At 40.5% G+C, this 27,774-nt stretch overlaps 1 protein-coding gene across 6 annotated transcripts in view; it reads left to right on the top strand.

Annotated features, from left to right (window-relative positions):
• Positions 1 to 27,774, top strand: part of CACNB4 (calcium voltage-gated channel auxiliary subunit beta 4) — a 272,030-nt gene that overhangs the window by 215,868 nt on the left and 28,388 nt on the right. For 5 of the 6 annotated variants that reach the window (XM_007964966.3, XM_007964968.3, XM_038002130.2 and 2 more), the window contains 7 exons: positions 5,758 to 5,877; positions 8,224 to 8,346; positions 12,329 to 12,459; positions 16,259 to 16,335; positions 17,891 to 17,910; positions 18,133 to 18,213; positions 19,480 to 19,538. In XM_007964966.3, the coding sequence (XP_007963157.1) occupies positions 5,758 to 5,877; positions 8,224 to 8,346; positions 12,329 to 12,459; positions 16,259 to 16,335; positions 17,891 to 17,910; positions 18,133 to 18,213; positions 19,480 to 19,538 (611 nt within the window). The remainder of the gene's footprint in view (positions 1 to 5,757; positions 5,878 to 8,223; positions 8,347 to 12,328; positions 12,460 to 16,258; positions 16,336 to 17,890; positions 17,911 to 18,132; positions 18,214 to 19,479; positions 19,539 to 27,774) is intronic. The other variant, XM_038002132.2, reaches the window with a different exon arrangement.

Raw genomic sequence — 27,774 nt, 5'->3', positions numbered from 1 at the left:
TTATTTATTTATTTATTTATTTATTTATTTATTTAGAGACAGAGTCTCGCTCTGTTGTCCAGGCTGGAGTGCAGTGGCATGATCTCGGCTCACTGCAACCTCCTTCTCCCAGATTCAAACAATTCTCCTGTCTTAGCCTCCCAAATAGCTGGGATTACAGGCATGTACCACCACACCCAGCTAATTTTTGTATTTTTGTGGAGACAGGGTTTCACATCGTTGGCCAGGCTGGTCTTGAACTCCTGACCTCAGGTGATCCACCTGGCTTGGCCTCCCAAAGTGCTGGGATTACAGGCATGAGCCACCACACCTGGCCCAGTGCAACTCTTAAAATGCCAGATTTACACCAAGATTAGCATTCATTTATCTGATCCAGAAGGGAAACTGACATTTTGAATGTCTACTACCACACAGCCCAATATGGTAGCCACTAGCTGCAGGTAGAATTTAAATTTAAATTAATTAAAAGGCAATAACACTTTAAAATTCTAAAAATTAAATTAAAAATTCAGCATATTAGTCTCTCCAGTCACATTTCAAGGGCTCAATAACCACACGTGGCTTGTGGCTGCCATAGTAGACAGAGTCCATGTCCATCATTGCAGTAAAAGTTCCGTTGGACACTAGTGGTTTAGTAGCATCAGCATTACTCTTATGCACTATGTTGTTCATGTGTTATCTTATTGATTCCCAGATCAATCCCAAAGAAAGACTTCATTCTCATTTTGCAGATGAGGCAAGAATCCCCAGAAAAATGAGCAGTTCTCTCTCATGTAGTGGCTACTCTAGTATCCGACTGATGGTCAGCATTCAGTGAATGGAGGGGTAAGCTAGGTTGTGAGAGACTGGGATTGTTGGGCTAGGAAGCCCAGCACTTCCAACAGTGGCAAGATTCTGTTCCAGTAGGATTGCATTTTATTTTATTTATGTATTTATTTGAGACAGAGTATTGTTCTGTCTTTCAGGCAGAGTGCTTTGGCATGATCGTGGCTCACTGGAGCCTCGACCTCGTAGGCTCAAGTAATCCTCCCACCTCACCCTCCCAAGTAATGGAACTATAGGTGCACACTACCATGCCTGACTAATTTTGTTTTAAATTTATTTTTTGTAGATATGGGGCCTTACTATGTTACCTAGGCTGGTCTCAAACTCCTGGGCTCAAGCAATTCTCCTGCCTCAGCCTCCCAAAGTGCTGGGATTTCAGGCATGAGCTACCATGCCTGACCTGGTTGCATTTTAAAATCAAACCTTTGTAGACCCTTGCTTCTCTTTGCTGTAATTTAATGATTTGCCTAAATACTAAAATCACTCATAAAAAAAAGTCTATTTCCGTTTTAAAAGGACAAGATAAGTAAGTAGATGCTTCATCCTGAGCTGGGAATGGAGAATAGCTGCAAATAGGCACAAGGTTTCTTTTGAGGGGTTAGAAATGTTCTATTAGATTGTGATATAAATTGTCTTCTGTAAATTTATTAAAAATCATTGAATTGTACACTAAAAATGTGTGAATTTTATGTATATGTAAGTTATACTTCAATAAAGCTATTTTTAAACAAAGAACAAGATATAAATCCTAAAATTCTAGGGCAGCCAAAAATTTAATGTGAAAAAGCTGCCAAACCTTTAATTAGTGGGTCAAAGTTTAATTGCTGGTATTTTCCAAATTTCCCCCATGATGTTGAAAAAGAAATGATGTTTCATCTGAAACCAAACACCAGGAAACTCTACAAGGTGTGCATTATTATCTACATTTTCTAACAGGGGAAATGAGGACTCAGAAGGTTAAATAACTTGCTTAAGATTCACAGCCAACTAGAACTGGTGACAGCGTCAAACCCAATACTGTCTGGCTCCAACAGCCATGGCTGCTGTCCTGTTGGTATCATGCACCCTCTCTCTGTGAATGAGAAGAAGCCCTTGCATTGTTTCACTTGAGATCATCTTCCTTCTCTCAGAAGACCACAGCTAGCTGATTTTCCAGTGTTACTATCTGCATTTTGCATTTTGTACTTGAGAAGATTCCCTAAAGGGAAAAAAGACTAGACCAAAATATCTTTCTTTTTTTTTTTTTTTTGAGACAGGGTCTGGCTCTGTCACCCAGGCTGGCGTGCAGTGGCGTGATCTTGGCTCACTGCAATATGACTTTATCACTACATGGTATGACTTGCAGAGGTGTCTGCATAAGAGCTTTTGAAGGACTAGTCACTGTCATGTTTCTTGCACGTGGGTTAACAGCCCAGTTTTAGATCACTTGATACATTGGGTAGCTTGCTCCTACCTGTTTTATGAAACAGAATGCTAGAAAATTATAAGCTGATGGGGCTTCCATCAGGTCTTTCCAGCTTTGGCCAGGCCTAGTAACATTTATGTCTTCAGTTGTGTTCTCTTAGCATCTAACATTCTTTCCTTCTTGCCATCTCTCTGTCTTTTCGATCATTAACTATTTAACCAGATATCTGGGTGACGCCTCTCCAACCTGTCCTGGTCTTACTAAGCCTCGCATGGCCACCTGCCCTTCCTGGATACTTCCAGGGGTCAGGCCCAGGCAGTTTCCTTCTAGCCTCTCTGGCTCACTTGCTCTTCCCTCTGTGCCTTTGTAAACAACACAGATCCTTTCCTTTATCTTTTCCTTCCTTTTTTTCTGGGATATGTTCATACTCCCTTTCAACTAGTTGAAACAAAATAAACCAAACCAAACCAAAAATAAATAAAAACAAGAAACCAAGCCGGTACCAAGCCCGCAGAACATGTCTGTGGGCCAAATTTGGACTCTTGAATGTTGGACTTTTGCTTTTTCATGTACAAAGCAATGTCGATGACATTAAAAAAAAAAAAGTAAATGTTGTGATAATATAACACTGATTATGAAAATGGGTATCACAGTGCTTTATTTTTCCCTCTACCAATATCCTTAGAAACAGGGAGTAAACAGAAACTTCTGCTTCTACATATTTGGCCATAGTACAGTTTATTAGATTTGAGACTCTTACAATGTCGTTCACTTTTCAACATAAAGTTCATTTGTAGGAGTCCCTGAGTCACTTCTTGTGTACTCAGAGATAATTAAATGCCAGGATTTGAAAAGTTGTTAAGGTAGTTTCAGGAAATCAGCTGTCTTCTAGTGGCAGTAGTGGAGTGTGTATTCAGCTGCTTGACTCACTACCCCAGCAGGCAGCTTGCTTTTTTTGTGAACTGTAGGCACTAACCATCCCCAGAACATGTTTTCAAAACTAGGCAAGTGCCTTCTTACTGACTTATGTACCATAGTCTCACTTGATACTCCCAATGTCTTCACAGCAGCCAGTCCAGCTCCCTTGGAATGGTCCATCACATATCACATTTCCAGCAAAGCATTGCCTAGGACTAACTCCAAACTGTTTCCTTCGGTATTTTAGAAACACTGGGTCAGGCACAGTGGTTCACGCCTATAATCCCAGCACTTTGGGAGGCCAAGGCAGGAGGATCGCCTGAGCCTAGGAATTTGAGACCAGCCTGGGCAACATAAGGCCCCATCTCTACAAAAAAAAAAAAAAAAAAAGAAGAAGAAAAATAAAAATTGAAATATTGTTTTTTTCCCCCTCTTCTGGATTTTATGCAGGTGTACCTAAATTCAGACAAAAGATGTGTTCTGAGAGAACTCTCTGCTTTAAAGGACTTCAAGATAGCTCTCTTTTTAGGCAATGAATATGTGTATGAAACAGTCACCCTGCGCTGATTCATTTTGTAGGTCCAAAATTTTTCCCTAGTAGATTTGCACGGAGGAATTTCATTATAATTCAGTTAACAAATACATTTCCTCTATAAAGGGCACTTTCAGAAGCACTACATAAAGTACCTGGATTTGGACACATTGCGATTATCAGGTTTATAGTACATTTTCTATACAGTAAATATAGTAAGAAAAATGGCTACATTTCAAGATGGGTTATTGTGTATATATAATCATTGAGAAATTAATGCTTTCTGTTTTCATCAATGTAAAAATGTCAGCACTAGGAAATGAGGATGAAAAAGTTGATTTATTGTGTGCCTATTATGTGCCAGGTCCTGGAGTAGGTATTTTAATGTCAAATGCAGCTCAGTGTTGGATGTGAATCTGCTGGCTCTAAGGCTGAACTACCTGAGTTTGAATCTCAGCCTTCCCACTGCTGTGAGGATTCAGTGAGCAAGAGTGTCCAAAGTATCTGGCCCATGCTGGTGTGATAGCAAGAACTCAGTAAGTAGGCAGTGTCCCTCTTTAATAGACAAGGAGACTGTCTCAGAGTGGTCCAGTAACTTCTATAATGTTTTCTGCAGTATGTTGCAGAGGCAAAATTTGGAACCAGGGCTTGACTGGGCACTCTGATAAAACTGCTAGCCAGGAGTTCTTGTTCTAGGCTGCTGGGAAAATCTATGCTACCCTCGCTAGAATGATGGCCTCTACTGAGAGACAAAGTTGCTCTTAAAGCCAGCAAATGCACAAATAAACATTTCTACATGCAGAAAAACTTTCAAAGGGCCAGATTCAGCAGTCAACTATTTCTTAAAGCTCTTCTTCCCCCCACTGGACAGCAAATTCTCAGCTATATGGATAGGTCTATGTTTTTCAAAACCTGTGCATGATTTATGAAACATATCAAATACACCAGTCCTCCCAATACCTCTGCTGTGTAAATGTTACCATCTATGCAAATATCAACTTCTAATGCCAGCTTAAGGAAACTGTAAGGATGATGTTCCTGTAGCAGCCATAAGACAAACCTCCAGGGTTTTTTGTGGGGGGAGGCATGGAGGGAGTGGTTGACTTTTTAACTTGGCCATATCAGTCAGACTGGATTTCAGTGCTTTTTTTTTTTTTTTTTTTGAGGTGGAGTCTTGCTCTGTCACCCAGTCTGGAGTGCAATGGCGCCAGCTCGGCTCACTGCAGCCTCTGCCTCACTCCTGCCTCAGCCTCCCAAGTATCTGGGATTACAGGCGCCCACCACCACGCCCGGCTAATTTTTGTATTTTTAGTAGAGACGGGGTCTTACTATGTTAGCCAGGCTGGTTTTGAACTCCTGACCTTGTGATCCGCCCACTTTGGCCTCCCAAAGTGCTGGGATTACGGGCGTGAGCCACCGCGCCCAGCCTTCAGTGCTATTTAAATAGCTCTTCTAGTGTGGGCTTCAACTGAGAACATCCCTGTTTTCATCCTCAAGGTGGTTTTTCTGCTCAGTGTTCTTGTTGACCACGTCTGGGCTGCTGCAGGACAATGACTGAAGTTTTAGTAGTGAAAGAGTTCAATAGTGTTGACACTGAAACTGGAAAATCATTTTACTAATGTAGGATGATGCTTTACTATATTGAAATCTTAGACAAATAGATGACCCATAGCCCCAATACAGGTAGGATTTATTTTTTGTAATAAGCTGAGTCTCTTTTTCCTTTAGATGTATATGTAAAAGAGAAGATGGATGAAAACTAATGTTTCACAAGTGATATGGGCTTAATATAGCACAAAAACAAGAAGAATTGGTGCTGAGTATCACATAATTTTTATTGCAGTTTACTTCCTAGCACTTAATCTAGTCAAAATATTTTTCTTCACAACATTGCTACTTTCTGAACAACTTAGACGCTTAACTATATTCTGTCATCTAAATTTATATCTGCAATAAGGCATGGAGTGTGTGCATCAAATTTTAGGCAAATGAAAAGAACTCGCCCCAGGATACTGTTATGGATGTGACAATTTAAGAAGCTACACATCATCTCAAACTATTCTGTTTTCTTTGCCAGGGTTCAGCGGATTCCTACACAAGCAGGCCGTCTGACTCCGATGTCTCTTTGGAAGAGGACCGGGAAGCAATTCGACAGGAGAGAGAACAGCAAGCAGCTATCCAGCTTGAGAGAGCAAAGGTGACTCTTTCCCTCTCTTTAGCTCACAAGTGGGTCGCTGCTCAGTGGCTACCAGCTGCTCTTCCCCTACCTCACACATTTCTGGAATAATCATTTCGTGATTATTCTAATAAGCCTCCAGATTGGGAAGCTCTCTGATCCCTTCACCTCTAGTTGAGGTTAGTAACATCTCCAAAGGGGCATTTCCTCAGAACCTTCACCTTTTTGTATTTGGTTTGGTGGTGAATTATTGGTTATCTTCCAACTTAGCAATATCAAGCCTCCCATGCCCAGTGTTGGCAGAGAGCCCACCAGGTGCCAGCTCGCCCTGTCTATTCCTGGCCCCTCCTCGTCCATTACCTCAGCCTTTATTACAGGCCACACGTGTGCTGTTGCTCTGTGGATCACCCTGTTTGTTTCTCTATTCTTCTCTCTCGCTTTCAGTGTCCCACCTCAAGTTCAGTGTGAAGTTCAGGACTTTGAACAACTCTGAGAAGTGCAGCAAAGATGAGCAATAAAGGCCATTGCCAAAATAGACCTTCAGATATTCCACAAGGAGAGGCCTCCATAGAAATCGCTGCATCCACAGGAAGCAGCAAGGAAACAATTGCACAGTTGAAAGTTAGAACCAGAACAGTCACTAGGGATCTCCCATTCTGTGTGCTTCCAACTTCGTTTTGTTTGTTTTCTGATTTTTTGAAGCACAGACCCCTTTTGTCCAATGACATTTTATGCACAATAGCAAAATACAAGACAAGGTCATGGCCAGTCTGTCCTCTTTGCCCTCCATGACAGACTCCTAAGGTATATTGATTTAGTCTTTCTGATTTTTAGAAGAAGAAAAAACAGAAGCCCAAATAAAGTGAATTCCTTCCCTTTTCTATTTTTATTGTAAAATCTTTAGAGGTGAGAGGCTGTGCGTGGTGGCTCACACCTTAATTCTAGCTACTTGGGAGGCTAAGGTGGGAGGATCACGTACCCAGGAAATAAAGTCTTCAGTGAGCTGAGATCATACCACTGCACTCCAGCCTGGGCAACAGAGCAAAACCCTACCAAAAAAAAAAAAAAGAAAAGAAAAGAAAAAAGAGGGGCCAGGTGCAGTGGCTCATGCCTGTAATCCCAGCACTTTGGGAGGCCGAGGCAGTCAGATCACAAGGTCAGGAGTTATAGACCAGCCTGACCAACATGGTGAAACCCCGCCTCTACTAAATATACAATAAAATTAGCCGGGCGTGGTGGTGTGTCCCTGTAATCCCAGCTACTCAGGAGCCTGAGGCAAGAGAATCACTTGAACCCAGGAGGCGGAGATTGCAGTGAGCTGAGATCACGCCATTGCACTTCAGCCTGGGTGACAGGACGAGACTCTGTCTCAAAAAAAAAAAAAAGAAAGAAAGAAAGAAAAAAAAAGAGGTGGGAGGAGAACAATGCAGTCAAATTAGGTGTCTTCATTTGCCTCAACACCTGTGATGCTTGTGCTCTGTTGGTGGAAGGGGCTTTTCTTGCAGTACATGTGAAGGCACATCAGTGAGGTTCTAGCCTCAACTGCTGTTCCCCAGTCAGATTCCCAGCATGAATACATAAGCTGGTAACAAAGCAGCTCAGAATATCAGGAATCTTGTGTCTCACTGTGGCTAATTTTTGTTATAAAATTTTCTTTCAGAATCTGTTTTGTGGCCATTGTGGTCACCCAAATGTGGGTGGCAGCACCGTTTGCTTAGGCTGGTGGTTTACTTGTCCCCACAGGGCTGTGCCAGCCTGAGAGCACTTTGCTGAGAGGCATTTGTGTAAAGAGTTTCAAAACCAGCTGTGTTAGCTAGAGAGAAGATGATCTGTGAAGAGCCCTGCCCATCAGCTTTGACGCTGACTAACCCTTCTTTTCCCTAGCAGGACCAGATAGTCTGTTGTATAGAATTCCACAGGTTTTCAAATCTGGACTATCTCAAAAATACTATTTTATCCTCTTCCCACTTTTTTTTTCTTTTTAAAAAGACCTAGCACATGTTTCCTGTATTCCAAGGTAAGAAGGTATTGGTTATCATTTAAAATAAGCACAGATTTTAAGATTAGAGAAAAGACTGTCCTTTTCCCCCACCTTTGTCTATCCCTCTTAATACTTTAGAGCACATTTTAAAATTTGGAATATTGGAAAGTATTGCAGGAGAGGAAAAACAATTGGGCTGAAAGGACCAAATCATTTTCAGAGTCATCTCTGCAGGTTTCTTGATATTGCCTGAGAATGTAAAACTCATTTGAGATCCCTCTTTGGAAAGTTATTTCTCTTACTACCTGGTACGATCAGAGTTTCAGTATTTAAAATGCTCCTCTCTCCTCCCTTCCTCATTCCTTATTCCATGGTTCTGTCCCTAGTCCAAACCTGTAGCATTTGCCGTGAAGACAAATGTGAGCTACTGCGGCGCCTTGGACGAGGATGTGCCTGTTCCAAGCACAGCTATCTCCTTTGATGCTAAGGACTTTCTACACATTAAAGAGGTAAATGTAGAACATACTGTATCCCTTCACCTGCCAAAAAGCTGAAGCCAGGAATCAGCTCTGAGCCAGACTAGCCAGAGAGGAGACCCAAGGAGCTGACAGTGCGGTACCTCATTTAATTTGCTGAGCCTTCCAAATCTGGTCATTTTCATCAAGATTGAGAAGTCTGAGATCATTGCTTGCATTATCACACACTTACAAAGGTAAATCACAGTCAACCCTAAAATTATAGCATGAATTTCCGACAGACCTCTATGGTCCTCTGGGCACCTTAAATCCCCTTCTGTGACCGCAGTGCAATAATGTATGGATCCAGCTTAGGAAAATGTAAGTTTGGTGGCATGGCACCTACCCAGAAGGGACTATTTACAGGGGATGTTGTAATTATAGACATGTAGACTATAGTCCTGTGCACCTTGACCATGGAACCAACACTAGAGTGTATAATCATTCAAAGAAAGATTTACAGCTAAGAAAAGGGCAGAGGACTCTGGGAAGCAGACAGGCAAAAGGGTAAAGTGTTTGAGTAGCCAAGAAGGGTGGATCCAAGACCCCTAGTGGAGGGACAGACCTTTGATGGAAAGAAGAATGCTAATTCATTGTGACAGTCAGGGAAAAGATGAGTGCAGGCACAGACACTTCGAGGCCTTGGTAATAAGAAACTGAGGACCCATCAACTTCAACCATGGCCTCTACTTTCTTGATGGTACATGGGGTGAGGATGTCTACATTTGTCTAGAAGACAGAAACTCTTGACCTGAAACATGTGCCCTGGCATCTGAATAGTTAAGTTGATGATGTCTCACCATTCCCATCAAAAATGTCCAAACAATATTCATTAATTGCTAACACCCCCTATGTCCAAGGAGAAGCAGCCCTTGAAAAGGTAAGAGACGTTCTTACATGTCACATGCACACTCACTCACACCAACATTCCAACCTTGTATTTTATTGCTTTCCTGCATTTTATCAATGTCTCAATTTGTCCTGGCTGCGGTTTGAGCTATGTGCTTGTTGATCAGTGATTTTCTCTTCAGTCTGGCAGTTTGATGTGTGGCATTGAGCTGATAATCCTATGTGGACCAGAATTGCCTGTTTTTATGTCTTGAAATTATCAGATAAGAAAATATCTTTGAAAGAGAAAGTGCTAATCATTTTAGGGAAATCCAAATAGAGAAGGGTTGGAACAACACCGAGGTGACCTTTGTAGAGAGCTGGCACAAGCTCCCAGAACATCGACACAAATGAACACATTTCTATAATCAAGTTATAGCCTTTCCTCTCATCCATCACTTAGAAGGCCATCTATTATGCACCATGTTAAGTACTTTCTCAGTAACAAATAAAAGTTTAAATGCAGAGAAAAGCTACAACTATGCTTGTTATGTAAGTCAAATGATGATCTAATTAAGCTCTTGAATTTACATAGTGACTTTCTCCCTAGTAACTCAAAAAACTTTTATTCACCCTGAGTCAGATTCTCACTGTGCTTTAGCCGTTTCCTAGAACTAAGTTAAAACATTTTGGGAAGTTGCATTAACCATTTCAGCAAGCCCTTTAAAGTCACTTGGGTGCCATTTAACAAATGAGTGTTCCAGTGGGCTAACTTCATTTCAGGAAATAACTTAAGCCCTAGGAAACTATGACTCATGGTCTGCTTTGTCCTCAACACAGTAAAATTTAAATTCCAGACCTATGCACCTAAGATTCTAAAAGGGTCCCTTTGCCCTTTATTAATTCCAAAATAAACAGACCTATTATTTTAGGCCTGTTATACTAAAATAAAAGACAGGAAAATGGGGAGAAACACCTAAGACTTAGATTGTTAAAGGTTTTATATCACGTCAGTTCACATTTCTTTTCTTTTCTTTTTTAATTTTTTTTGAAGACAGGGTCTTGCTCTGTTTTCCAAGCTGGAGTGCAGTGATGCAATCACAGCTCACTGCAGTCTTGAACTCCTGGGCTCAAGTGATCCTCCCACCTCAGCCTCAGCCTCCCAAGTAGCTAGGACTACAGGTGCACTACTACACCCAGCTAATTGTGTAGTGTAGTATAGTGCACTACACTAGCTAATTGTGTAGTACACTAGGACTACAGGCACACTACTACACCCAGCTAATTATGTGTGTGTGTGCATATAGATGGGGTCTTGCTATGTTGCCCTGGCTGACCACAAACTCCTGGCCTCAACTGATCCTTCTACCTCAGCCTCCGAAAGTGCTGGGATTACAGGAATGTGCCACCATGCCCAGCCCTCAATTTACATTTGTTTCAATGCAATCTTATACTATATGCCACTCATATAGTATACATGGAGAAGCTGTGTGCCTAACAAAGGCCAAATTCTTACCAGACCACATTTCTCATGAGTGTGAAGCTGTTACTCAGAATAACTTAAAGTTTACCCAGAACTTCATGCTATGATAATTCAATGAAACCTTCCATTCCTCCTTCATAATGTATCAGAATCATGTATATACACACACACATACATATATTTCACTTTTCTATGAGCTCAGCAAAACAAACTACATATCATTGTTACATTTTGAAAAAAAAATATATGTTTATAAATATATATGTTTTGGGTCAAAGTAGGAGAGAATTATCTTGCCCAACACTGATAAAAACAGTAAAGGAAGTTTTTAGAATCATCTCCAGAGAGTTTAAACAATAGAGCTGATACCTATTTTGTAGAAGTGACCTAGCAGAAATCTTTCCTTGAGGCAGGGAGCTTGAACCAAATTGCTTTCTGCTCTATAATTCAGCAAATGTATGGTTAGAAATGCAATTTTACTGATCCACCAAATAAGCCCACATTGACAGACTCTCACCCCACACTGGTTGAAGCCTTTGCATAGACTTGGGTCTTCAGTTTACATGTCATGGAACTTAACTTAAATGGAAATTCTGGAGTTCCCCTTGGGCTTCAGAGCGTTTGGAAATTGCTTGCAAAATTTCACATACAAATATATAATATGCTCAGACTTTGTAAGAGTAGGCATCTTTTTCTTCAAGTAGTAAGTTGGACATTAATTTGCAAATCTATATTTGAAAGATCATGACTCTTCCCCGGTGAGATTAGACTACAGATAGTATCGTGGAATTTTTACCTGAAAGCTTTTGACAAATTATGGACTATTGAATGTATTTCATCTCAGACATATCCGTCTTGCCTTCCAGAGTTCTAGTTACATTGGTGCATATTTATCCTTATGAAATATGTTCTTTAAGAATTGGTTAGAGCTTCTTGACAAAGACCAAAAGAATCCAAAGGTTAGGACCAGACATTAGTCCAGGGGTTCACAAACTATAGCCCACAGGTCCAGTCTGACCCACTGCCTTTTTTGTAAAGAAAAGTTTTATTGAAACAGAGCCATGCTCACTTGTTGATGTTTGCCTGAGGCTGCTTTCACACAAGGACAGCAGATTCAACTAATTGTAACAGAGACCACATGGTCTGCAAAGCCTAAAATATTTAAATATTTTAAATATTTGGACCTTTACAGAAAAAGTTTGCAGAACCCTGCTTTAGTCTATGAATCTACCTCAGATGTATAGAGAGATATATACACACACACACATATATACACACACAATATAGTTTATATAAAATATAGTACAGGTATATATACACACATGTATACATATACAATATAGTTTATATAAAATAGTATAGACATATAGACATACACACATATACATATACAATATAGTTTATATAAAACATAGTATACTATGAGAGTATAGTTTACATAAATATGGTATATAGTATGATGTATACAATATAGTATACACATACATATAAAATATAATTTATATAAAATATGGTATACACATATACATATAAAATATAGTTTATATAAAATATAGTATATCATATCGTATAAATAGCATTTTATTCTTCCTGTCCCCTAAGATTCATAAACAACATGAAGATAAGTGAATTACTATTGATAGCAATTTTATTTCTGAATTCCAGAAATATAACAATGATTGGTGGATAGGAAGGCTGGTGAAAGAGGGCTGTGAAATTGGCTTCATTCCAAGTCCACTCAGATTGGAGAACATACGGATTCAGCAAGAACAAAAAAGAGGACGTTTTCACGGAGGGTACGTTCCCATCTTTTCTATGCACTTTTTGTTTGGTCAGAAAATTGGGTGATATTTTCAAGAGTGTATGCTGTCAAAGTAGAAGATACTTTTCTGTGTGCAAGGTGTTTCTGAAATTGACACAGAAGAGTTTCAGATAGTTCTCTACCTTCTGTGCATGCTGAAGCCTAACACCACTGGAGACCATATGAATTCCATGGCAAAGACTGTTTTCTGTGGCCTCAGCAAGCCCTCCTTGGAACCCAAGCTTTCCTCTAGGAGAGTCACTTCGGGCATTCTTTCTCCACACAGTGAGTGGGAGCTGACCTGAACCAGCATTATGGCTCCTCTTGGTTCACTTACAGACTCTCCCTTAAGCAGACACATAATGTGATGGTACGTGCAGGTCCCAGCACTGACAGTACCTTCTCCACCCCAGGCTTTTTGTGGCATCTCTTTTCTCCTGGTATTTGGGTGAAGACAGCTTCAGGTGAAACAACCTCTAGTGAACTACTCAGGTAGCCATGTAGATCTCAGAGTGCAGGTATTTAAAGGCCCCAGGAACACAAGCACAGCTTGAGAGAAGAGAAACCAATTCATCCTGAGTCTGCATGTACCGTGTCGCAGCCTGCACTGAAGCCTTGATTTCATATGTGTTACAATTTTTTGAAAGCTCTAAAATAGAAGCAGCTCTTTCTCTTGACCCTCAACCTCTGTTTTCTGTTGACCGCTTTTCTATTTCAAAAAACTCCTGTGTTCTTTGGGCACCCACTTTTGTCATAATAAGAACTGCTCCAACAGTAATAGGAGATCACAAAAGTATAGTTACCCCACTTTTAATTATCAATCTTTTTTAGCATATAACTTGCCAATACTATTATTAATATTAATCCCTCTTGTCCCTTGTATTAGTCTGTTCTCACACTTCTTTTTTTTTTTTTTTTCTTAGACGGAGTCTTGCTCTGTCGCCTAGGCTGGTGAGCAGTGGTGCAATTTTGGCTCACTGCAACCTCTGCCTCCCAGGTTCAAGCAATTCTCCTGACTCAGCCTCCTGAGTAGCTGGGGTTACAGGTGCGCACCACCGTGCCTGGCTAATTTTTGTATTTTTGGTAGAGGTGGGGTTTCACCATGTTGGTCAGGCTGGTCTCGAACTCTTGACCTTGTGATTTGCCCACCTCGGCCTCCCAAAGTGTTGGGATTACAGGTGTGAGCCACTGCACCCGGCCCGTTCTCACACTTCTATAAAACTGGATAACTTATGAAGAAAAGAGCTTTAATTGTCACGGTTCTGTAGACTGTACAGGAAGCATGGCAGCATCTGCTTCTGGGGAGGTCTCAGGGAGCTTTTACTGGTAGCAGAAGGCAAAGCAGGAGCAGGTGTCTTACATGACTGGAGCCGGAGGAAGAGACAGGGAGGTGCCACACACTTTTAAACGATCAGATCTCACTGTAACTCACTCACTGTCACAGGAACAGCACCAGGAGATGGTGCCAAACCATTCATGAGGGACTGCCCCCATGGTCCAATCACCTCTCACCAGGCCCCACCTCCAACACTGGGGATTACATCTCAACATGAGATTTGCTGCGGACACAGATCCAAACCATATCATCCCTTTTTTTCTAAACTTTTTGTCTTCCATGCTCCTTTTTAGACATATGGGGAGCATGTTTTCCTGTCTTGGGGTCTTTGCATTTGCTGTTTTTTCTTACTGGAACCTTTCTCTTCACACTTTCACCAGGCCACTCCATCTGCTTTATATCTTTGTTAGATGTCACCCTTCCAGTGACCCCTTTCCTGCCAACTGTATTTAAAATTGTACTCACTCCCCTTCCCTGTAATTCCCATCCCTTCCGTGACTTAGTTTTCTCTGTTGCACTTATTACTCTCAGAAATATTATACGTTTACCTATTTATCTTGTTTGGTACAAGCTGAGCATCCATAATCTGAAAAGCTGAAATCCAGAATGCTCCAAAATCCGAAACTTTTTGAGGACTGACATGATGCTCGAAGGAGATGCTCATCAGAGCATTTTAGATTTCAGACATTTGGATTAGGGATGTTCAGCTAGTAAGTATATAGTGCGAATTTCCAAAATCTGAAAACAATGGAAATCCAAAACATTTCTGCTCCCAAGCATTTTGGATAAGGAATATTCAACCTGTACTGATATGTCCTACTAGTATATGACTCAATAAGGGAAAGGATTTTGTCTCCCCAATGCCACTGTTACATTTTTACTTTCTAAAACAGGGATGTACAATCAATATTTGTTGTATACAATAACTGAATTATTATCATTTTAAAAGTTTTATTATTATTATTTGTTAATTATTACAGTTATGGGCCAAATAACATTTTTGTCAAAGATGATCACACATATGGTGGTGGTCCCATAAGATATAATACCGTATTTTTATTGTATCTTTTCTAGGTTTAGATACACAAATACTAACCACTGTGTTAGAGTCATCTACAGTGTTCAGTATAGTAACATCCTATACAGGTTTGTAGCCCAGGAGCAATGGAGTACGCTGTACCATCTAAGTTTGTGTAAGACGCTCTACAGTGCTCACACAGCAATGAAATTGCCTAATGACACATTCCTCAGAAGATATCCCCATTGTTAAGCCTCTCATAACAGTATATAATTTTTTTTTTTTTTTCCTGAGACAGAGTCTTGCTGTGTCACCCAGGCTGGAGTGCAGTGGCGCAATATCGCCTCACTGCAACCTCCGCCTCCCTGCAACCTCCGCCTCCCAGGTTCAAGCAATTCTCATGCCTCAGCCTCTGGAATAGCTGGAATTACAGGTGCCTGCCACCATGCCTGGCTCAGTTTTGCATTTTTAGTAGAGATGGGGGTTTCACCATGTTGGCCAGGCTGATCTGGAACTTCCGACCTCAGGTGATCCGCCCACCTCAGGTGATCCGCCCACCTTGGTCTCCCAAAGTGGGCTGGGATTACAGGTGTGAGCCACCGCCCCCGGCTGACTATATATACTTTTAAACTAAAAACTTACCTCGTGGCAGTCACAAATAGTAAAGCCAAGAGCTCACAGACATGATTTTGTTTGATCTTTATACCAACCGCGTATAGCGGTATATAGGAGATGAGGTGTGGCATCTCCTTCTATAGGTGGGGAACCTAAGGCTCAAAGACATTATGATGTACCACAGTCCCACAACTAGTAAGTGGCAGAGCTAAGAGGAGAGAGAGATTTTTCTGACTATAGGGACCATACTCTTAAGGACTAAAAGAGAGGGACACTGGGGAAGTAGGAAGGTGGCAGCTCCCGATGGCATCTGTGGGCTTCAGGGAAGCTTCCAGAGCACACCTGAGGAGACTAGAGTTGAGGATCTTCCATTCAAATAAATAATATTTTCTGTGACCAATTCCCTATAATCAGTTCTTAACTCCGATGCCCATGTAATCATCTTGTAAGAAGAAATGGTTTCTCCGGGTCTTACTGCTTGTTCTGAGCTGTGTTTGACATCTGACTAGCACATTGGTGCCTGGTGTTAGGTTGACAAGCAGTTCATAAGAACATTCCCGTCAGTGACGGGTTTGCCTGATTTCCGCATTGACTGACTAGAAGAGATGCTTTTGCAAAATATTTCAGGTCTTAACTAGTTCTCCACGTTCTCTTAGAAATGAGGTCAAAGAAAACATTTGGACAGATTCTTGAAGTTCTTTATAGCAGAATTTGGTGTGTTTTGAATTATTTAATAGGATGAGGGCCAAAGAAAGCTTTGTACTCTCAAGTTCTATTTTCAAAGAATCTGAGGAGTGAGTCTTTAGTTCCTTTTCTATATCCTAGGAAATCAAGTGGAAATTCTTCTTCAAGTCTTGGAGAAATGGTATCTGGGACATTTCGAGCAACTCCCACATCAACAGGTGAGGGTTTTAGTTAAACTCTTATTCATAGACTGTATTCCTTTTTAAAATATTTGAACACACATGCAAGTATTTTTGCTAATTTGGAAACAATTTGAAGGCTTAATTTAAAGGTTTTCCTAATTAATATTTCATTTCTCATTTGTTTTCTATGGTAATTTGATTTGATTTAAAATGGTACTAAAAAATTCACGTTGTTAGAATATAATTTTGAAAAATGTTATTTACCCCCCAGAGTTAATAACTGTCCATTGTGTAAACTGATGTTCAAAAAATTCATTATTTTACCTAAGAAACGGACAGACTTTAAGATGGTGAGTGCCAATAAAAAAAGGAAACAAAGTGATGCAGACTCTCAAGAAAATACCCTGTTTTCAGTCTCCATGTGGAACTTCAGGATGTATTGGTACAGCCTGAGCTGGGAGGGTTGAAGCAGAGAGTCAGGCAGGGCCCAAATGAGGGAGAGCCTCATTTCTATTTGGACAGCAGACAGCCAAGCCCTGGAATTCATGGTAATGAAGAGACAATGGTAGCCTAATTGGGAGTTGTGGCACATTTGGAAACTATGGAGGTCTTCATGTAGGAATTTTTCTTCTACCACATTCCCTGACTCCTATAGGCTAATTTCATTCTGGCCTAGAGCTGTTGCATTAGGGCATCCAGCGCCCTAATTACCAATTCCAATTGTATTACCAATTTGGAAAGGCAAGTCCAAGGTCCTCGTCTGGCCTACCAAAGCTGGAGGCAACTGGATTGGTTCTGGAATGGTTCTAAGTGTTTGGGTCCTTGTTCATGTGAAGCCCTCTGATCTACAGGACACTGAACCAAACCAGGTTTCTGAGCTGTACACAACTAGACTGGACCTGCTTGGATGTCCACAGAATTGCTTTAAATCAGTTATTGAGTATATTTTGCTTTGTTCCCATTTATTGGACATTCAGGACATTGCAGACTTTAGCTATTACAAACAGGAAAGAACAGGAAAAACTGGTTATAAGTTTATCTGAGGAATAACTGGTTATAAATGTATTTGAAATGTAAAAGCAACATAGTAGGAAAAATGTGCCAATATTCTAGAAAATGGGCAAAAATGCCCAAGGGGGTGCAGAATTATGAGTTACAAATATAAACATAACTAGTGATTGAGGCGCTAGTCATTTTTGCCCAAGTGGTTATTCTGTTTCCTTTTATGAAATTGCATTTGCCCAGCTTGTTCCCAGCAACACTGTGCTGTGTCCAGCACGGGAACAACCCATGGTGAAGGCTGGCCTGGAACTTCCAGTGTTGTTCTCAACTCCTGTACCCAACTCCCACCCAATGGGAAATTAGGATATAAGGTCGTTTGTACCAGGGAAGGAGCTATCTGTTTTTCATACGTCTTCAACATTGACATGTCCAGAATGAAATCGTAAAGCAGGTTCTCCAAAGTGGGTGATAGGAAAGTGGTGAAGATAATTATAGGGGCAAATGGGTACATTCTTCTATCTTTTAAACTCATGTACTGTCATTTGCAGAGATTACATATTTTGATATGGCTCTCGTTATTGTCTTTTAGCAAAACAGAAGCAAAAAGTGGTAAGTTGTGTTTCCTTTTTCAATCTACTGTTAAGGTTCCTATACATACATGCCTGCAATGTTCCATTTCAGTGACCCAAGTGGCTGTAAAATAAGGGAAGAGCCTCCTCGCTGGGGACTTTGATAATCATTTGTTGTTTGACCTGAGTGTTACGAATGTTGTGGCTGTGGAGAGGCATGCTCAACCTCACCTTGTCACGCGTGTCGAATCCTCTTTTTCAGACGGAGCACATTCCTCCTTACGATGTTGTGCCGTCAATGCGTCCGGTGGTGTTAGTGGGGCCGTCACTGAAAGGTTATGAGGTACAAATATCATCTGTTACTCTTCAGTTCTTGATCGAGCGCCCAGGAGACGGTCGTGTTGCCGCTTGCTCCTCAAGGGTCTGTTTCCACGTGGGTCCTGATGGAAGCCAGTGCTCAGCATGGGAAGGCAGGGGGTACTGTGTGGGGCTCACAAGGCCCTTTGCCCTTTCTTTCCTCTCTTGGACACTTCTCATCGTTTATGTATTACATTGTTTAGAAATACCTCTCTCAAAATATTTACAATGGGAAGATCTGGTCAAAGATTTACTGTGCATTAAATGCAAAGAAAAGGACTTTATCTGTCTTGACCATTCTCATTATTATTAGAAGTAATAGAGAATGAACAGCACAAGAGGACAAACAATCAATCTTCCAGCAAACCCAAACTTTGAAAGCCCAAACAGAGTTCACCCTGCTGGGTTTTTAAGATGATGGCATATGCCACCAAATCCTTCTCTGCTTGTTTATTTTAAAGGGCACATGTTTAAACTTTGGAGATTAAACAAAACCATGTGACAAGGAAAAGAGTAGAGACTTTGTTTCAGATGTTTGTTTTGACTTTGTGCTAGCATGGATTAAAAAATAGGTAGATATGGCATTAAACTCTGAAGGTGAGCAGCCTCCAGGGCACCATTCCCATCGAGCTAGGACAATGTGTGGCACATAGTAGGCACTCAGTACACATTTGCTGAACGAATTAATGAATCTCTTTCAGGCAGATCTAAGAATCCTTGCTCTCTCCCCCTCTCTTTCTCTCTTGTCTTTCTCTGAGTTGGAAATGTCAGAGGGATGAGCAGGAGGAGTGGTCTACAAAAATCCAGCCATGGGCATGGAGAATTTCCTCCAACATGCACAAACTAGCAGGAAGGCTGAGTCCAGTGCTGGCCTCAATTCTCTAGCTGCTCCTCACTGGAGGCAGGCACAGCTCAGGCGTGCCAAGGATGCCCGGCACCTGTGTACAAAGCCAGCCTGTTGTCTCCTGGCAGCAGTTCTATCCCCTAACGAGGGAAGAGGGAAGAGGGTCCGGTGAACACTGCTGGTTTGTTCCTCAACACCCTGGAGGAGAACCAAGGGGGGTGGAAATTAGCAATTGCACATGGTTAAGCATGAAAAACACCTTCCATGGTAACTTCCCCCCAGGAGACGACTGGCTGCAATAAGGTCTTGGCTCATAGTGCCCTTCCCTCCCTCCTCTCTCACTTTTGACTTCTCTCTCTCTCTCTCTGCATGTGTTTGCCTCATTCTTTTTTTCTCACCTCTGCAAAGGTAACAGACATGATGCAGAAAGCCCTCTTTGATTTCCTGAAGCACAGGTTTGATGGGAGGTGAGAAATATAGATGTTTTTGTATTTTTATTTTCCTTTAACCAAACTTGTATGATAAATTGAATTGTAGATGTATGTTTCCAGAGATTTCAGAAGTTCTCTAGTTAAAAGTTAACTCAGTATTCTTGGGAAGAATATAATAAAAGAACTCTGAAAATATGAAGTATAACATTGAGTCCCCAGTGAAGAAAGGACCAGGAGAAGAAAACTAAGCCATCTGTTTTATTTAAATGTATATGTCTTTATTTTCTCAGTTATTAATAATTTCATACCAAATGGTTTTTATTAAAAATTAATTAAAATATATAATATTTCTGATGAGTATAGTGGCTTGCTGGTCAAGCTAGGCAGTATTTGGTGTGTGTGTGTGTATATGAAAGTATAAATAGCAGTGCGTGTGTATAGCAGTGTGTGTGTGTATGTGTATGTGTGTCATATGAAAGTATAAATATCAAGTACTGAATTTCCTCAAACGAAGTGAGTGAGAATTCTTTTAATCATAAGCCTCCCAAAGTGATCATTTTGTAGGGAATAGTACTTATATGGATATTTATTATAGTTGAGGGTTTATTTTTATTAGAAATGTCCTTGTTATTTTATTGATCTATTTTTTAATGTATCTTACTATGATCCATCAACAATATGGCTCAGACATTAGCCATTAAATAATTTTATCATTTAAGTTTTGTGAGAAATATCTAGAGAAAGTTTCTCTGTTTTGCAGAGAAATGGTAAAAAGCCTGTAATGACTCAATTCTAAATATTAAGCTCTTTCGCAATGCAGAATACAGTCCATGTAAAAATAACCACATGAAAAAACCTGAAGATTTATCAGAAATGTAGAAAATTTAAATAGCGTGCATCAAAAAGTATGGGTAAATGCATCCAATTTATTACTGTAAGATAGCAGAAGAACATCACATTCTTTATTTTTGAAGGCAGTAATTAAGTCACTCACTTTCTCTTTGCTAAATTATAAGAATGCGCTAAATGCACAAAATAATTTTAAAATGTAAAAAAAACTTCAGATAGAGTATAATAAATTGGTATATTAATAATAAAAACAAACATGGTATTGCTTTAAATGTAAATTGTATTTAACGTAAATTGTATTTAAATGTAAAATGCATTTGTTAAAAACTTTCTGGATAATTGGGTAAAATATTCATTAGTTTCTAGAACTATATAGAAAGAAAGTAAACTGAGATTTCAGTTTAAGAAATAAGAATACTTCTAGGTACATTAGAATGTAGGTCAGGCTGCCTTAATAAATAGACCCCAAAATGTGTAGTGATTCAAACACAATGGAAACTTATTATTGCTCACTTAACAGTCTGAGGCAGGTGTTCCTTGGCTGGGAGAGAGGATGGAGTTGGGGGAGGGGAGAATTGGGCAGAAAGTTTGTTCCCTCTGTCAATTGGGGCCCTTAGCCCAGGTATGATGTCTCTAGTCAGCTTGCCGGGCCTGGAGATAGGACACGTTATTACTCACATTTCACTGGTTAGAACTTGGTTATGTAGTCATACTTATTGCAGCGGAGGCACTCTTGCAGTCCAGGAGGAAGACAGAATTTGTTGAACCAGTAATAGCCTTTGTCACATTCATCTACTGGCCAAGGGCTTAATAAGAAAGATGTATTTATTCCATTTCACTCTCTTTAAAAAGGAAATAGGCAGATAATGAAGTAGCTTCAAATAAAATAAGTTCAAAGCCCTGAATCCTAGAGCATTGGAGTTGGAAGGATACATAAAATGTCTTTTAGACTAATCTCCCTTCTCCAACAACCACAATCAGATAGATAACCTGCTTCCGTTTGAAATTTTTGGCTATTGGGAATTCACTTTCTAAAAAGCATTGCAAAGAAACAGCTAAACTTTGACTTTGTAACTTAATAGGGTTGGTCTTGGTCCTGCTGTCTGATGCTCTGGCCTTAACCCTAACACTTATGCAGTTCCCTGTGGATTGAAGGCAGCCAGCATGCCTAGCCCAGTCTTCTGTGTTCTTGGGTGCACATGCACGGTTCCTTCAGATATGTATGGAGTCACATGGTTTTAACCTGTGGAGCTGTTACCTAAGGCAGTTCTGAGCAGTGCCGAATCCACTGGCCCCATAACAGCCCTATCTGAGCAAATCCCTTCCCATAAGACAGCCTACGTTTGCATTAGATTATTTTGGTCTATAACATACTGATACAAGACAGCGTTGTTAAAGGTTTGCTTTCAAGAATGAAGAATCTGATGTTCTTCCTCAATCCTGAGGCCCAGAAAAAGGGAATTTATTTAATTGTAACAGCAGAGATTTGTCCTGAATCAAGTAGAATTGTCTGCATTCATTACTGTACACATACTGTTGAAGTTGGTTTTAATAGAAATTGAATGCAAATTTCAATCTCAAGTATTCATGGGATCTGATGACGTGGCAGAGGGTCTAGAGGAAGAGCCCAGCAGCAGCGAAAGTAATAGCTGAAGAGAGAGACTTAGCCCTGGAGAAATCTGATGTATTTCTCCAGCCAGATAGGTAAATATTAAAGGGGTGAGGGGTGAGAGAATGGACTTGATTTCAAATATTAAGAGGCCAGGCAGCAGGATGAACAATAATGAGTTTCTTGACTGAGTGTATGTGGAGACTTTGATAAGAAAGAAGAAATTCGCTGGTAGCGTCACACTGACTCTGACATGTCTTCTTCGTGGGAATATTGTTAGGTTTTGAGCTATAACATTGTGCTGCATTATGTTTTACCAATTGATACAAAGAGAGAGAAAAAACAAATAGTCTTTAATTGAAACCAGCCAAGAGAACAATGACAAGGAAGGTTTTAGCACAGTGACATGGCATAAACAATACGTTCTAATGGAAACCTACTCTGTGTTTCATGGGCTATGAATGCAGTGCGTTAGACAAAATAGGAGAAAGTCCTATTATTTTTCAGAAAGTACAAAGAAGGGATCTGTTGGCTACGAGGCTTTCTTCTTTCATCTGCTTTTCAGATCTTAGTAGAAAATAATTCAACAAATTGGATGAAAGTCCAACTGTTTGATTATTGCATAATCATAAACTTGGGATTTTTTTGATACTTTAGAAATTATTTGAGTCAGTTTAGAGCTACTTATTATACAATTTTATTGCTATAGCTGCTATTGTGGGGCCTAACTGTGATACATGTAAGAAAAACAGAATACTAGGCCGGGCGCAGTGGCTCACGCCTGTAATTCCAGCACTTTGGGAGGCCGACGTGGCCAGATCAACTGAGGTCGGGAGTTCGAGACCAGCCTGACCAACATGGAGAAACCCCTTCTCTACTAAAAATACAAAATTAGCCGGGCGTGGTGGCGTATGCCTGTAATTCCAGCTACTCAAGAGGCTGAGGCAGGAAAATCGCTTGAACCTGGGAGGCGGAGGTAACGCGGTGAGCCGAGATCGTGCTATTGTACTCCAGCCTGGGCAACAGGAGCGAAACTCTGTCTCATAAAGAAAAAGAAAAGCCGGGCGCGGTGGCTCAAGCCTGTAATCCCAGCACTTTGGGAGGCTGAGACGGGCGGATCACGAGGTCAGTAGATCGAGACCATCCTGGCTAACACGGTGAAACCCCGTCTCTACTAAAAAAATACAATAAACTAGCCGGGCGAGGTGGCGGGCGCCTGTAGTCCCAGCTACTCGGGAGGCTGAGGCAGGAGAATGGCGTAAACCCGGGAGGCAGAGCTTGCAGTGAGCTGAGATCCGGCCACTGAACTCCAGCCTGGGCGACAGAGCGAGACTCCGTCTCAAAAAAAAAAAGAAAAAAGAAAAAAGAAAAAGAAAAACACGACACTAAATAGTTCCTGAGTGCCCTCTGTATTTGTGAATATCCACATGGAGCAATGATTCCTGTGCTGGACACAGCGGATACACGATGGGCATGGAGCTTCTCTCTTCATTTCACACCACAAATATTCATTGGGGATTACCCGTTTGGATGAGGTTTGTTCAGCTCGCTGAATCTACCATTCACAGGCTGAACAGCCAGCAGTCAAACCAGTTGCAGTTTGTTGACCTATGCCAGTCATTTCAAATCCTCCCAAAAGTTGTTACTTTAGGCTTTTGACAACTGGATCAGATCAACTCTATGACATGTATTGGACAATTTGTAACTGATAATGATCATGGCCAAAAATCTTAGATGAACATCATGTAATCTACACAGATAAGATCTCAAGCTAAAGGATGCTTTTAGCCAAAGAACACATAAAGGGAAAAAAAGGGCTTGAGAAAGAATTTGAAAGAAAAGAAGCTAAACATACAACTTACGGAGACTCAAAGAGATAGTACTTATTAATAAAAGGAAATGGGAATAATTGGTGCTATCACAAGGCAACCAAGCCATATAAGAATGAGGATAATTTCTAATTGCAGTCAACAAATGGTAAAAGAACAGCCACAACTTCTGTTTCGTAATCAATTTCATTCTTCTGTGCATTCTTCCTACTGTTCTCTATTCAAATGCAGACTCATAAACAGCCACTCAAACACCAGTAATAATTAATTGAACACTTCAGCGTCAAACTTGAATATTTAAATTAGTAGTTTTTGAGTACAACGTATCTGACCTGATTCTCTCACTCACATTTCACAGACTCTGGGAATGAGAGAGTTCATGGTAGACTGCCCACTTTTGAGAGTAGGATATAAGGAAACTATCTCCTTCAAGTCTTTAAATCTCCAATAATTGTTTGCCTTGTGTACATTATATATTTTTTATTAACAGAGGACACTATGAATAATTATTTAAGAATGCACTTTTATATATAACCTTATTTGCTGTTAGTGGCAATCCCATGAGATAGTTATGGCAAAGCTACTATTACCATTTTATTGATTAGGATACTGAGGTCAAAAGATAGAATGACTCATGCAACTACCAGGAGAAAGATCCAGGAAGATACTGAGGTCTTCCTGTGCGTTTCAATTCTCCTGTAAGTGCACTGTTCCATTCTTTGGAACACTTTTCCCTACTAATAGTAGAAGTTTTCAAAAATTATTATACTGTCTGGGCTGCATATTGGATGTAGCAAGGATAGAATACAGACAGATCTTACAGCTGTTATGTTACCAGTGTGGAAATGCAGATTATTTTTTAATGAATGTGTTATAACTGAAAACAATATCTTTCCACAGAAAATCACAGAAAACTAATACAGCTCATGATGGATTGCAAAAGTTAGGATGAATTCTAAAGTGGAAATAAGCAACAATGGGGGTTCAGATTTACTCTATTTAGGGAATGATGTTTGCTAGTTTTCAGGATGTAGTTTGCTGCTACATCCAGTCTGCTGGGGAACTAAACTCCTATTAGTCTTTTACCTACTGGCCAGTAACTACTAACAGCAAGTCACAGGAAGTTTTCCAAGGGAACTTTTTAGAGATGTTTATCGAACAAGGTACATGGGAATGCTGAGACTAGGGGGTCTCAGGATAGCAAGAAAAGATGTAGAAAGGATACTACTTTAAGTTAAAAATAGTATATAAGCTAGATAGTATTCAGTTGTGAATGTGATTGCTTTTCTGGAGAGCCTTTTACAAAAAAGAATTTTGGGTTTGGTGTCTGATTTTGATAATAGTCAGCATCTTTGCATAGAAAAGAGAAACTCCTATTTTGTCTTACTGAAGGTTTTGTAGGGCTAGGCCTGTCTTCTTCTGAGTTCTGTTCTATTCATGTGTATTTTTATTAATAAATAACTTGTATTAGCAAACTAACTTGCATTAGCAAATAAACTGAGAAAACATACCCTTTATTGTTGCATCTTTCCCTCTATTTTGGAACATATGAAGCAGTTTTTTTCTGAATTTTTTCAAACTTTGGCTGTGTTTGAAAATAGCTTTGTAAAAGTACTTTTATAACTCAGAAAAAATAAATGTGGATCTGATGCTAATCTCTTCAGATTTGAAGAACCAAGAGTCTCTTGTCTGTATAGAACTAGAAAATTTGATTTTCACTTAAGCTGAATAGAATTCAACTTTCTGGGTTGTTGGGTGCTCCAAAAATCGTTAGTCTAGAAAGTTGAATTCTGTCCCTAAACCTACCCATTTGTCTCTCATCATATATTTGGATTGCTCTGAAACATGCCTGTATGTTTCTATCCAGCAGCTCCATTCTTAAAACAAATAAACCAGCAACCCAAAAACACAAAAATAAACACACATTGCCGGGCATGGTGGCTCACGCCTGTAATCCCAGCACTTTGGAAGGCTGAGGTGGGTAGATCACCTGAGGTCAGGAGTTTGAGACCAGCCTGGCCAATGTGGTGAAACCTCGTCTCTAGTAAAAATACAAAAATTAACCGGGCATGGTGGCACATGCTTGTAATCCCAGCTACTTGGGAGGCTGAGGCAGGAGGATTGCTTGAACGTGGGAGGTGGAGGTTGCAGTGAGCTAAGATTGTACCACTGCCCTCCAGCCTGGGTGACAGAGCGACACTCCGACCAAAAAATGAAAATTAAATTAAAAAAAATAAAACCACAGAAACCCTATTCTGGAAAGGAAAGGAGCTGCCTATGAGACTTCATGCCTGAAAGCTGCAGTGGCCAGCTGGAGTAGTGGAAAGTCAGGTGTGGGTTTACTCTACCTCAACTTGATTTAAATTCTTACTGTCTCAGAGCAAGGCCAAGACTGACTGTGCATCCGTGCTTGACCACTTGACTCACATCTGGAGATTCGGGCTTGTAGAACACTGAACTGTAAGAGAATGGTGGAGTCAGGTGACTTGGCACTGGCCCGATGCCCAGGGGCTGGTTTAGACCTGAGCTGTAACTAACCATGTGCAGCTTTCTGTGTGTGTCTCAGTTTCCCTCTTGGTAAAATGAAAAAGTTGTTACACCAGTGTTTTCTAGCAGTTGAACAGCTTTTTATAGTGAAATCATATATAAAGCCCCAGTGCAGAACACAGAAATGCAGGTGTGTTTACCTGGCACTGAGGATGGTGAAGCTGGAGCCCACTGAACCTCCCTTTAGTCCTCAGAACAGTCCCTGAGGTGTATCTGCAAAAACTCTTGGTTTCTGTGGGAGACAATTTTGAAGATGCATCAAATAATTATTAGAGTCTAACAGTTCTAAAAATTTAAGAAAAACTTCCTGACAACCTACAGCATATAAACATAATGACACAGGCAAGCAGTACTTTGCTTAAAATGGAACCAGAACTTTTGCACAGACTGTTGTTTTAAAGAATGATTTCCAAACATCTGAGGAAAGGACTATTTTAAATTTTCCCCAAGGCTTTAGGTCACTGAAATCAGGTACAGTCTCCTGACAGTGTTGTCCCCAGACAGGTATGAGATGACATATGATTCAGTAATTGTTGATAATTCTACCCTCCTTCCTGCTTCAATCCCCAAAGAGTTTGAAAACAGAAGAGAATGGGTGTACTGAGTATAAAAGGGGAGGGGTGCTACTTTCCTTGTCTCCTTTCTGGGAACCAAGCTGTGAAGATAAGAATGGAGAAAGGCCCATGGTGACAGTAACTGGCTTAAAGAGGCAAACTTTGAATTCTACTGGTAGATAATTGGAAATTGAGCAATCTCAGCTTAAAATAGTCTTTAAATTCTAAGTTGCAGATGTTCTCATTTGATAAATCATATGCAAATAGATGCCCCTCTGCATTTATTTGCAATGTCTTTACTTTATTCTTCACTTTTTTTTTTTTTTTTTTTTTTTTGAGACAAGGTCTTACTCTGTCTCCCAGACTGGATTGGTAGTGGCGTGATCTCGGCTCACTGCAGCTTCTGTCCCCCGGGCTCAAATGACCTCCCCCACCTCAGCCTCCCAAGTAGCTAGGACTACAAGCATGTGCCACCATACCAGGCTAGTTTTTGTATTTTAGTAGAGACAGAGTCTCACCTTGTTGGCCAGGCTGGTCTCGAACTCCTGACCTCAAATGATCCAACCACGTCGGCCTCCCAAAGTGCTGCGATTACAGGCGTGAGCCACTGTGCCGGGTCCTGCTTTATTCTTGCATGACCGCAGGTTACTTTCTGACTTAGCAAATCCTGGCACAATACTCACATTGCTCTCAACTAGAGTGCCTTATGACTGCCCGCCGTATGCATTCAAAGTCATATGCAAATATGCTGAAGAATCCTATGCATGCAGAAAAAATAAAACCATTTTTTCACAGTTTTACAAATGAAGTATCCCTTCGGGCCCCTGGAGAATCATGTGTGTATCACAAAAGACTGCAACTTAGCCACAGACTGGTTGATTGTC

The sequence above is a fragment of the Chlorocebus sabaeus genome, chromosome 10 (genome assembly GCF_047675955.1).
Source record: "Chlorocebus sabaeus isolate Y175 chromosome 10, mChlSab1.0.hap1, whole genome shotgun sequence".
NCBI classification, from domain to species: Eukaryota; Metazoa; Chordata; class Mammalia; order Primates; family Cercopithecidae; genus Chlorocebus; species Chlorocebus sabaeus.
This window is presented reverse-complemented; position numbering and strand designations above follow the sequence as displayed.